General features: G+C 30.6%; 2 protein-coding genes across 3 annotated transcripts; both read left to right on the forward strand.

Moving 5' to 3' along the window:
* The first annotated feature begins 1,796 nt into the window (after positions 1-1,796).
* Positions 1,797-5,909, forward strand: LOC135146987 (uncharacterized). Of its 2 annotated transcripts, none has more exons than XR_010284205.1 (10): positions 1,797-1,954; positions 2,049-2,218; positions 2,320-2,599; positions 2,669-2,765; positions 2,854-2,975; positions 3,069-3,150; positions 3,221-3,326; positions 3,396-3,550; positions 3,630-3,736; positions 3,830-3,970. XR_010284205.1 is itself a non-coding variant. In XM_064079050.1 (10 exons), exons 1-10 carry the CDS (start codon positions 3,587-3,589, stop codon positions 5,677-5,679), a joined length of 1,365 nt encoding a protein of 454 aa, XP_063935120.1. In that variant the 5' UTR covers positions 3,551-3,586; the 3' UTR covers positions 5,680-5,909. The 2 variants fall into 2 exon arrangements, 1 of the variants encoding a protein (XP_063935120.1); XM_064079050.1 differs by lacking the exons at positions 1,797-1,954; positions 2,049-2,218; positions 2,320-2,599; ... (3 more) ...; positions 3,221-3,326; positions 3,396-3,550 and adding exons at positions 4,198-4,276; positions 4,374-4,495; positions 4,563-4,644; ... (3 more) ...; positions 5,314-5,502; positions 5,587-5,909 and having other exon boundaries at positions 3,551-3,736; positions 3,830-4,109.
* Positions 5,910-6,219: 310 nt separating this feature from the next.
* LOC108192635 (uncharacterized) lies at positions 6,220-7,653 on the forward strand. The gene is made up of 6 exons (XM_017372259.2): positions 6,220-6,429; positions 6,509-6,785; positions 6,862-6,961; positions 7,049-7,170; positions 7,244-7,331; positions 7,414-7,653. The coding sequence occupies exons 1-6, from the start codon at positions 6,280-6,282 to the stop codon at positions 7,436-7,438; spliced, it is 762 nt and encodes a 253-aa protein (XP_017227748.2). The 5' UTR covers positions 6,220-6,279; the 3' UTR covers positions 7,439-7,653.
* Positions 7,654-12,263: the final 4,610 nt, after the last annotated feature.

Genomic DNA, 12,263 nt, shown 5'->3' on the forward strand with positions numbered 1-12,263 from the left:
CATAAGCCTGTATCTCATGTAACCTTAAAAAATACTATTATTTTAAGTGTCAGTCAAAAGATCATTTAATGCTTTTCGCCTATTTCATATAAATTATCAAAACAAATTTATTGCAAATTATAAAAATTTGTTTATTGCAATACATTTTACTTTACAATAAAGACAACTATTTTAGCATTTTCCTACATCAAAATTACACAACTTTTCAACCATTGCTTTCGATTCTTAATTTTATATAAGAATTGAAATATACAACCAACCAATATTTACATTTTTCGATTATTATATTGGAATAAATTGTTTTCCGAAGAAATATTAAACTTATAATTATTAAGAATACCAAAATTTCAACTCAAAGTTATGTGTTCATAACCTGTATCTCATGTAACCTCAAAAAATACTACTATTTTAAGTACCAGTCAAAAGATCATTTAATACTTTTCACCTATTTCATATTAAATGTCTGATAATTTATATCAAAAAATATATTTCTTGATATAAATATATTTTTATTTTTTTATTGCAAATTATAAAAATTTGTTTATTGCAATACATTTTACTTTACAATAAAGACAACTATTTTATCATTTTCCTACATCAAAATTACACAACTTTTCAACAATTGATTTCAATTCTTAATTTAATATAAAAATTGAAATATACAACCAACCAATATTTACATTTTTAGATTATTATATTGGAATAAATGGTTTTCCGAAGAAATATTAAACATATAATTATTAAGAATACCAAAATTTCAAATCAAAGTTATGTTTTCATAAGCCTATATCTCATGTAACCTCAAAAAAATACTATCATTTTAAGTGTTAGTCAAAAGATCATTTAATGCTTTTCGCCTATTTCATATAAATTATCAAAAAAAAATTATTGCAAATTATAAAAAATTGTTTATTGCAATACATTTTACTTTACAATAAAGACAACTATTTTAGCATTTTCCTACATCAAAATTACACAACTTTTCAACCATTGCTTTCAATTCTTAATTTTATATAAAAATTGAAATATACAACCAACCAATATTTACATTTTTCGATTATTATATTGGAATAAATTGTTTTCCGAAGAAATATTAAACTTATAATTATTAAGAATACCAAAATTTCAACTCAAAGTTATGTGTTCATAAGCCTGAATCTCATGTAACCTTAAAAAATACTACTATTTTAAGTCCCAGTCAAAAGATCATTTAATGCTTTTCGTCTATTTCATATTAAATGTCTGATAATTTATATCAAAAAATATATTTCTTGATATAAATATATTTTTATTTTGTTATTTCAAATTATAAAAATTTGTTTATTGCAATACATTTTACTTTACAAAAAAGATAACTATTTTAGCATTTTCCTACATCAAAATTACACAACTTTTCAACCATTGCTTTCAATTCTTAATTTAATATAAAAATTGAAATATACAACCAACCAATATTTACATTTTTAGATTATTATATTGGTATATATGGTTTTCCGAAGAAATATTAAACATATATGGAATACCTTTTTTTATATTGCATATATGCAATACTTAATTCAACTTTTCAATCTTCTTTTATTTACTTAATCTACATTAATTTCTAAATTATTTGTTTAATGTCTTTCATAAATATTTTTTTAACATTTAATACGAAATATTAAAATTGAACATTCAAAATTATATGCTATTTTATCCTTAAAATATTTCATATGTGCTTACTGTTTTTTCCTTCAAATATTTCACAGCTCTTCGGTGGGATCTTTTCTTACCGTTGTCAAGGGACAGTAAAATTTAGAGATCTATCTCTACAAAAAAGTACAATAATTTTTCCTCCTAGGTACAACTACTTTATTTCTTACCGTCTTCCTCATAACTCCATCACAGAGAAGATAGATCACTAGCAACAAATCACAGATGGAGCATCAAACATTAACGCAACGTCCCAGCCCTGCAGGTAAGACAATTTATTACATTCGATAGGGGTTCATATAGAAGACCTTCTTCACTATTTATAATATACCTAACTTCTGTTCATTAATGTTTACCAGAACCAAATGGAGAAATTAATATGATATTGAACAACTTTGATGCTTTCACGGATCTGGACATCAGCAACTATGACTGGAAGTGCCATGTCAGAGTACAATCAATATGGAAAGGAATAAGCAGGGAAAAACAGGAGTTCTATGGCATAAATGTTGTTTTTATCGATGACACAGTAAGTTAGCTACTGAACCGCAGAAGCTATATCTTTATGTCAACTGTCAATGAACTTTTGCCTTTTTTTTACTTTTGCCTTCTATTTATCTTTTTATGTAGAACTCCAAAATTCATGCTTTTATGAATAAACAAGTAAGTGAAAAGTTTGAGAAAGAATTAGTTGAAGGAGGCCTTTATATGTTATCCAACTTTCGAGTTAAAGAATATGTGGGGGATGAAACACACAGGGCTGTAAAGAATCCAAAGCATATTTACTTTACTGCCTTCACAGTACTTGAAAAGTTAGAACACCCATGTTTGGAGATCGAGATGTTTGCTTTCGATTTCTCAGCATTCGAAGAAATTGAAAAGATTGCTAACGACAACCGTTTTTTAATCGGTAAACTTTTTGTCAAATTGCAATAACATTTAACTTTATTTGGCGAGTATCTAACATACCAATATTTAGACATTGTGGGGATTGTTCGAAATAAAAGGCCATTTATATCGGACGTTAAAGATGGGAAGGAGCATTTGAGACTTAAGTTTGACATCACTGATGGGAAGTGCGTAGTATTACACTTACTTTCTTTTTTAACATTATTTATACTATAAAATACCATCAGTATGTATTGAACAATAAAGAATTTTCAGGTCAGCAGTTAGAGTGACATTTTTCAATGATCTGGCAAGACTTTGTGACAATGCTCTTCTTGAGGATTATCAGAACAATACAGTAATCGCAATTTCAAGTGGAAAAGTTGCACAATATCATGGTAACTTAACTGATTTTTGTAAAGTACATTTTCTGACACTGCACATCCTTCAAACTTTCCTGTTCCTCTGAATAACCTTAGTTTATTGTTTAGGAAAAGTCTATATTTCCAACTACCCGGCAACCCGATTTTACATAAATCCTAAACACTACTGCGTAGCCCAACTAAAAGACAGGTAAATTTAATTACAAATGTATTACTTATTATATTTAAGCAAAATAATTAAAGAAATTTAGATAACACAGATATGAGAAGCTATCAACAGTGGATATTTCAAGCCCTGAAGAAGAAGAAATCTTTCCAAAATTTGGAGTGAAACAAATAACAGAGCTCCGTGATGATTTTTTACAGGTAGACTTATGTTCTTTATTAGGATCATTAATTAATATTTCTCTAACCAAAAATATAAACCTTTTGCAGAAACAAGTATGTTGTGATGTTGTTTTAAAGAAAGTTGATGAGAAGTCAGGATGGTTCTACAAGAAATGCACCCGTTGCCTGCAAGAAGTGGTAAAAAAGGGAACAAAATTTGAATGCCCAGACTGTAAAAGAATTATTCCCTATCCTGATAGGAGGTAAATATATGTTTTTAATATTAAACTGTTGTTACAATGTCAACCACCAAATACCATTACCTGTCAAAACTAAAAACAGGAAGACAACATGGAAAAATTAAGATCAGAATTATGAGATGCTGGAGAGGAGCAACTAAGGCAGGAGTGCCATTCAGGGGAATCAACTTGGTAGTCATGGATGCTATGGTAATAACTCTTTCTTCTGTGCATAGTAAATTTAAATAGAGGATTATGGCTGATTATTGAATAAATTGCCTGAGATTTTCTTTCTCGATGCAGAACAACAAGATCCATGCCTTCATTCCAGGACAAAATGTGGACAAATTTGAAGAGAAGATAATAGTACCAAATTTGTTCATAGTATCAGACTTTGAAGTACAAGCTTACAAAGCGGACGACAAGTTCAGATGTCTACACAATACCAAGCAACTCATATTTGATGGTGAGACAAAAATGAAGGACATAGAAGATGATAATAGTATTGCAAAGGAGGAGGTATTTGATTTTTATGATCATGCAGATTTGAAGAATATTGCAGATAAAAATTTGTACTTGACAGGTAATCCACTTGAAAACATTATACAAATAGTCTTCGAAAGATTAAACATGTTTATATATTTTAACAAATATTGTGGGGATAATACAAGACTATGACAAGCTACACCCTTTCAAAAATAGATTTGGAATAGACCAAGTTCAGATGAATTTCTCTATTACGGATGGGAGGTGAATAAACTGATTTACTTACAAGTTTAGACTTATTTTATTCCTCCTAAAATATATGCACGTAATTTATAATTTTTACTTTTTTAACTGCATCAAGTTCAAATGTGAAAGTCACGTTCTGGGATCGCATGGCTGAAATTCTTAATGATGAAATGGCAAAAGAAACTGAAACTCCAGTGATAATCATCATAACAAGTTGCAAAGTAGGCTTATGGAATGGTAAGCGTACTACACTCATATTTTACACATTCTTAGTTGATTTGAGGATTATTAATTTTTTTTACAGGTGCAGTGCAATTATCTAATACAGCTGCGTCAAAATTCTATCTAAACTCAAGTGATCCAAGTGTTAGAGAACTCAGAAAAATGTACATAACATTTTATCTACAATCACAGTATTGAGCATTTAAATATGGGTTATAAATTTTTGTTTATAGCTTGAAAAAACCAGGTACTGTTTTAAGAACTATGGGGAAACCAAAAAGGAAGATACCCGAGTTGCATTCCATTGACTCAATTCATACTCTTGGGAAAGAGTACATAGAGGTCAGTGTTTAATAACATATAATTACATTTTTACTCAGTTTACAAATGTATCAGGTTACATTCGTTCTTCTTTTGCAGACAGAGGTGATTACACACGTAAAGTTTGTGGCTGTTGACGAGAGTGTACCATGGTACAGAAATGTTTGCACCACCTGTTGGAATGAAGTGCACATCAACAATGACCAGTTCTTATGTTCTCTATGTAACAGAATAATACCTAATGCAGATAAGAAGTAAGTGAGGACATGTATTTCGAAACAACTTAAAACTTTCAGAAATTCACTAATTGCAGAATTCGTTACTCCAGGTTTCAATTAGCAGTGATGGCATGTGATAATAGTGGTGAATTACAGATCCTTCTAAAAGATCGTCAAGTCAAGACAATCATTCGCAAGAGGGTTTTCGACATCGTAGTTAAGCTTAAGCAACTTGGATTTGTTTTATAAATATTTGTTATGGTTCTACTAATCATTTTCTTTCTGCTACATTAGGATCAGCCCACTACAACATTTACGCAAATTCTAAAGGATCTGCTCAATCAAAACTACACTGTCAAGATTTTGATCAGCGATGTCAATGTTCTGAAGGATGTCAAATTGTATTTAGCAACTAATATCTGCAAAGGATTCCATGATCTGGCTGTTCACGAATCAGAAACCAAGCAAGCTGGCCATGCACAGGTCAAACAAAGTTTAATCATACTCTAGGATCAATAATTCATTCGAATTTAACAATTCCTGACCAAACTTTATTATTTCTTTCAGCCTTCATCTTTAAGCACTCATTTACAAGGTCTCTCTCAGCTGAACTTTGATTCCCAGGGTGTTAGCAACACAACCTACAGTTATGCCGAATAAGCCATTTCTAAGAACACCAGCTAATGCTTTTGGAAGAATGAACACGTAATATGAATTTCAATGACTATTATTTTGTTGTAATGATACTACTTGGACTACTTTCTACTAATTGTCAGCCTCAGCAGACAATTAACCATGCTGTATAATGCTTTTGATTATTCTGAAATTTTAGTATTCAGATTTTATCATATTAACAATGTATTGGGAATTATATTGTAAACATTCTGCTATTGGAAACTGCCCAATATATAAGTCAAAAAATAATATAACTTTGCAGATGGGAGAGAAAAAACAAAAGAGAAAGCATGCACTTTGCAGGGCACTCAGTCTACCAGGCCCCATATATCTCCAATTATGCAACCGATGTCGACATAGAAGCAAGTAAACCACACATTCTGGACGAACACATAAACTCCTTCTATTTGAAAAGTTCAATAATACAACACCGTGCACAGGACTACAGTTTAAAGTAGGAAGATTCCTTCTAATAATAGCTACCATCCAAGAAATACACAGTCATGAGCACTAATTCAGTAGGATAAATGGAATGAACCGTGACTTTAAATTCCAGTGAGCATAGCAGAAAAAATTCACACAATCATGGATGACATTCCATACCAAATGATATCCAACCTAAGCCCTCAAACAAGAAATAATTGGAGGCTTAAGGTTCGAGTAACAAGAATGTGGCAGCAGATCAATCGCGATGCAGAAATAGTTGGAATTAACTTGATTTTCGTCGATGGGTTGGTAAGTTAACTTTGTTCAAACTCCAAATAATATACAGTTGAAGCTTATGATAATATTAATGGTAGTGTTTCACCTACAGGGAGGATGGATTCAGGCATATATTCCCCGACAAATCAGGCACCAGTTCGAGGATCATATTATTGAAGGAGAAACCTATGATGTGAATAATTTTGTTGTTAGGAGATATTCGGACATGCAATTTGGAAGATGCTTCGCAAGTGATATCTATATCCAGTTGAATCATATGACTGAGGTTTTGTTGACCGGAGATGTGGATTATATCCCGCCTCATGTCTTTCAATTCACTGATTTGTCAGCTTTAATGGATGCTGCAAGCGAAAACAAATTTCTGATCGGTGAGTCTTTTTTGTTATGTACACCAATGCCATATAGTGATTTCAACTATTTCTGACTATATGATTTCTTATGTAGATGTTGTTGGAATATTGGAGCACCATGACCCAATCAGTACCTTTAGAAACAGATATAACCAGCAAAAATCCTGTTTTCGCTTTACCATCAATGATATGCAGTTAGTATTTAGATTGTTAAGCTCTAATGTTAAATAAATAGATAGTTCATATTCGAAGACTGAAATATTCTATCAAACTTTGAACAGCACATCAGCAGAAGTGTTTTTCTACGACGAAATGGCAGAAGAATTTGATCAAGCAATTCATGATGCTGTCCAACATCCAATTATCGTTATCATCTCAAGTTGTCAAGCACAATTCTTCAGAGGTAGTTTTCATTTAGTTAAATTCATGTCTTCTAATATTTTCACAGAACTAAATTACTACATTTTATGATTTAGACGCGCCAAAGTTGTCAAACTTGCCACCAACAAGGTTTTTCATAAATCCAAATCATGGAGCAGTTGAGGATCTAAGGGACGCATTAAGGTTAGTAACGTAACAAATATAATTGAAAGATAAATTCCTTTCTTCATGTCTAAAATCAATATGAAACAATTCGATGCTACAGGTTGGCTGCATGGCATAACAATTAATGAGTTTGTGAAATACAAGCAAGCAATGAAGTGGAATTTCCTCTACTACTTTCAGTTTGGTTCAACCTGAAGTTGCTCTCTCTATTTATCCGTGTTGTGATTTGCTCCTTCGAGAGCCTGATGTTTTTAGAAATAATGCTTTCCCTTACATCCTTTGTTGTCTGTATTAAACTATCAAATCTTTGCACTTTAGAATGCAGGCTTTTATTCTGATATCCACATCAAATTAGTTTTTCAATAATTTTCGCATGAGCAATCATTATCCGGATAGTTTTCTCATGCAAATTGAAAAACAATAAAATTAAACGCAAATGTATTATTTAAACTAAATTACAGTAGCATTAGTTGTAAATCAGTCTAACGACTGAGTTTTCTTATGCAGACAAATCCAGTTAGGTAACTGCAAAAGATATGAGAATAGACTTTACCAACAAACAAGTCAAAATTATTTACTTAAAAACATGTTTTTTTTAATACCACGCCCTGCACCGCGGGCATATCTACTAGTTAAAATTTTGACTATATATTTTTATTCAAAAAAAGAATTTCAAAAAAAATAATCTTAACTATCCGGTCAAAACACTTAAAATTGTGTGACAAAAAGTCAACGTCATATATTAAAAAACAGAGGGAGTAGCATTTATCAGATAGGCTGTTAGAGCATCTCCAACCATACAAACCCCTTAGCTAAAAAATGAGTTGGCATTCCAAATATGAAAAATATAGTCAACCTCTTATGATGGCTATATTTGTGGAACCTCTACAGGTTTGTAAAAAATCTGTAAAATGATTGCACATCATTTATTACCATATTCAACTGATATATTCTATTTTAACAAACTAAAATATTAATAACATTCTATTTTTAGCCTTCAAAAAAAAAACATTCTATTTTTAAATTATAACCAACCAATATAGCCAATACCATTGAAGTACAATGTCTTACATGTTCAGCAAATTTTACATAATACCTTACAGGTTCAATTTAACCAACGATTATAGTCAACGCCGTTGGAGATGCTCTTATTAGAGCATCTCTAACTCCTTAGCTAAAAATTTAGTTGGCACACACACACACACACACACACATATATATATATATATATATATATATATATATATATATATAAATTATAGCCAAGGTCTTCAAAAAACGATATTCTAACCATACTAACCTACTGTCTATAATTATAGCCAACCTCCTAATCCACTACAAGTCTGTAAAAAATATGTAAGAATATTACATATCACTTATTACCATACTCCCTCTGTCCCAAAATAAGTCATTTGAGGTGCAAAAAAAACATACTTCTACATATTATTTTTCAAATTTTCCTTTTCTGAATAAAAGTTTATCACCTATATCTTTATTCAGAAAAAGAAAATTTGGAAAATAATGTGTAGAAGTATGTTTTTTATACCTGAAATCACGTGCAAAAAGTCAAAGTGACACTTATTTTGCGACAGGGTGAGTATTAAAGTCATAGATTCTATTTATAACAATCAAAAATATTGATAACATACTATTTTTAAATTATAGCCAATCAATATAGTCAATACCAAAGCAAAATATCTTACAGCTTCCATAAATTTTACATAATGTCTTCCAGTTCCAATTTAGCCAACCATTATAGCGAACCCCATTGAACATGCTCTTAGAGCATCTCCAACGGCGTTTGCTATAATGGTTGGCTAAATGGAACCTGCAAGACATTATGTAAAATTTGCTGAACCTGTAAGACATTTTGCTTCAATGGTATTGGTTATATTGGTTGGTTATAATTTAAAAATAATATGTTATTAATATTTTATATTGTTAAAATATAATATATTAGTTCAATATGGTAATAAATGATGTGCAATCTTCCTACAGATATCTTACAGACCTGTAGAGGTTCGACAAATTTAGTCATTCATAAGAGGTTAGCTAAAATTATAGACAACATCTGAGTATGGTTGGAGTATGAATCTTTAGAGCGGTTGGCTAAATTTTTTATTTTTAGTATGCTAACTCACATTTTAGATAAGAGTTTTCAATGGTTGGAAATGCTCTTAGCTTTTTGGTAGCATTGTAATACGTTTAATTTTGTAGATTTTTTTAGTTTTTTGGCAATAGTTTTTAATGAGGATTTTTTTGTGTTAAATTAGGGAGGTTTATTTATTATTTGTTATGAACAATTATATGGACGACTTCTTGTATTCCTAACTCTTTAACTCTTACCCTTTGAACTTGCCAACCTTTGGCTTTTCACTACTCTGGTAACCTATGTCAATTATCATATATAAAGAGGTGCATGTAAATTGTTTGAGATGAGATTAATAAGATCCATATTCTCTCCATTTCTCTCTTCTCGTTTTTTATGTTATTTTATTTCACAACACGTTATCAGCACGATTCGCTATTCTGTTTTGTTTTTATGTTGTTAGACTCGTTCTTCTACTCTGTTCGTATATTCGTGTACTCATATTCAAAAGGATCATGATTTGAAAATTTGAGATTGGATAATCGACGAGCACTTATTTTGGTACAAAGAGCGAGTTATACTTTTGGATGTTAAAGGTTTTTATCATTGTTTTGGGTAAAGAATTTTCTTGAAGCAAGGGATCTTGAACTTACAAGAATGTAAGATTTTAAGGTACGCCTCCTTTCACTATTCTTTACATTTTATAATATTATACTAAATAAACGTCTATGTTTGAGTTATATGTTAATCTTGCATTTCTCCAAATATATATATATATATATATATATATATACTGAATTTGTTGTTCGTCAGAATTAATAGATTTAAGATATTTGTCCATCAATTTTCTACAACTTTAATTGGTTAATATTTCGACATTATATACGTAAGTTTTTGAATTCATCTACATTTACATATTCATGGTATGACTTCGGTTGTAGGTATTGTAAATTGTTTTCTATCTAGTTTAAGTAACATATATTTGCTTAATCTTAATATGTTTGTGTCTCTCTGTATATTTGTTATTATTGATTAGTTTGATATTGTTATATGTTTTAGTCCATCGGAATTTATTGAGCTTATACTTGTTGTAAAGGCCTTTTGATCATCTATAATTTCTCTTCTTTGGGTATTTCTAAAATCTGCTTATAAGTATATCAAAATCTGCTTTTTGTGTAATTTGTTTATATGATTCAAGTTGATATGCTGTCACTTCTAAAATTCATAGTAAATTGAATATTTGTCCAAATATTATGAGCAATACCATTCTGGAAACCACTTTTCGATATCTACGTTTTGTCTTTACATTCCATTACCATATTCTATAATTTAGATGTCTTAAATATCAAGATACTATCATAATCAGGAGCCGATTTTGCATCTGCAGCCCAGAAATATTTGTTTTCTGAATTCGTTACTCTTTCGTTTTTAACGAGCCTTACCATTCTAGAAAGGTCTCGGAATATTCTACGTTTTTCGTGTTTTATACTTTTTCAGATAAAATCATCTTCATAGAGTAAATTGGTATTCTTTGAAAATGATCTGATTTGACTTTATCATAATTCTATGACTTTATCAGAGAGTAAATTGATATTATTTGATTTATGATATTAGATTAATATGTTTTGAGATTATTTTTTGATATTATTCATGTATCAAGTATGATGATTCTCATTTGTGATCTCCCACATTCTTTTATATTTGCCAAATGGGATATAAGCAAGTTTAGATTGTATACTTGTAACCAATTGATTGATTCAAAATGAATCCAAAAATATTAGTCATAAGTTACTCTTCAATCCAAGAATCCTATCTAGTAATCAATAGAGAGTGGGTTGTCCTATTTTTTTTAAGTCATGAGTCATATATAGGCATCTCTCTAATCCAATGGTTGATTTCCTCAAGTCATTATCTGCTCTAAATTGAGATTTGAATTGGTACTAACCTTAATTATCATAATAAGCAGATTGTACATACTAATTAGTGGCATAGCTAATATATTCATGATTAATGCAAAAATTTCCTATCATTCTTATCTATGTAAATCATGTGTGACTTTATATCTAGTACCGATTAATATATGCTACAAAGTTCCTTGCATGTCTGTTACATATTTGATGATGTCACAGGTATCTAACTTGTTTAGTGTGCAGAAGCAAATATCAGAGTTTAACTGCAAATCAGAGTTTAACGACTGCAAGCTGGATCAGAGTTTAGCGAAGATCAGAGTTTGTAGGCGGCTGATTTTCAGGAGCAGATCTATATAAACAAGGAAGATAAAGATCAAGGAAGATTGTGCAGATCAGGACAGCAGAAGGATAGCTACTGATTAGATTATTTTAGGAAGCAGACAATTGTAAATCAATCAGTAGATATCATGTAACTGTGTATATAAACACAGCTTAGGGTTTACTCTATAGGAGTTAGAACATCGAGTATATTGTTTCTGTAACCCAGCAGCTCTTAGTGATAAGTTATAAATCATTAAGAGAGTATTTGTAACCTACTGAGTTTTGTGAATAAGAGTTTACTTTGATAATTCTCTTATTTGAGTATTTTATTATTGATTGTGTTCACTATATTCATAATTATAGTGAATTAATTCGGCCTAACAAGTGGTATCAGAGCCAGCTCTGTTGATTTACCTACAGTGAGATCTCAATCACACAATCATGTCTGAAAAATCACAAACTTCAAACAATAGATATGAGTCACTTAGGGTTCCGGTCCTCAAGGCATCTGAATATCCTATCTGGAAGGTTAGGATGGTTATGTTTCTGGAGTCCACAGATCTAGAATACCCAGACAGGATTTATGATGGTCCACACATGCCAACAAAGCTCTCTGTTGCAGTTGGAGAT

Source organism: Daucus carota, chromosome 6 (assembly GCF_001625215.2).
Source record: "Daucus carota subsp. sativus chromosome 6, DH1 v3.0, whole genome shotgun sequence".
NCBI classification, from domain to species: Eukaryota; Viridiplantae; Streptophyta; class Magnoliopsida; order Apiales; family Apiaceae; genus Daucus; species Daucus carota.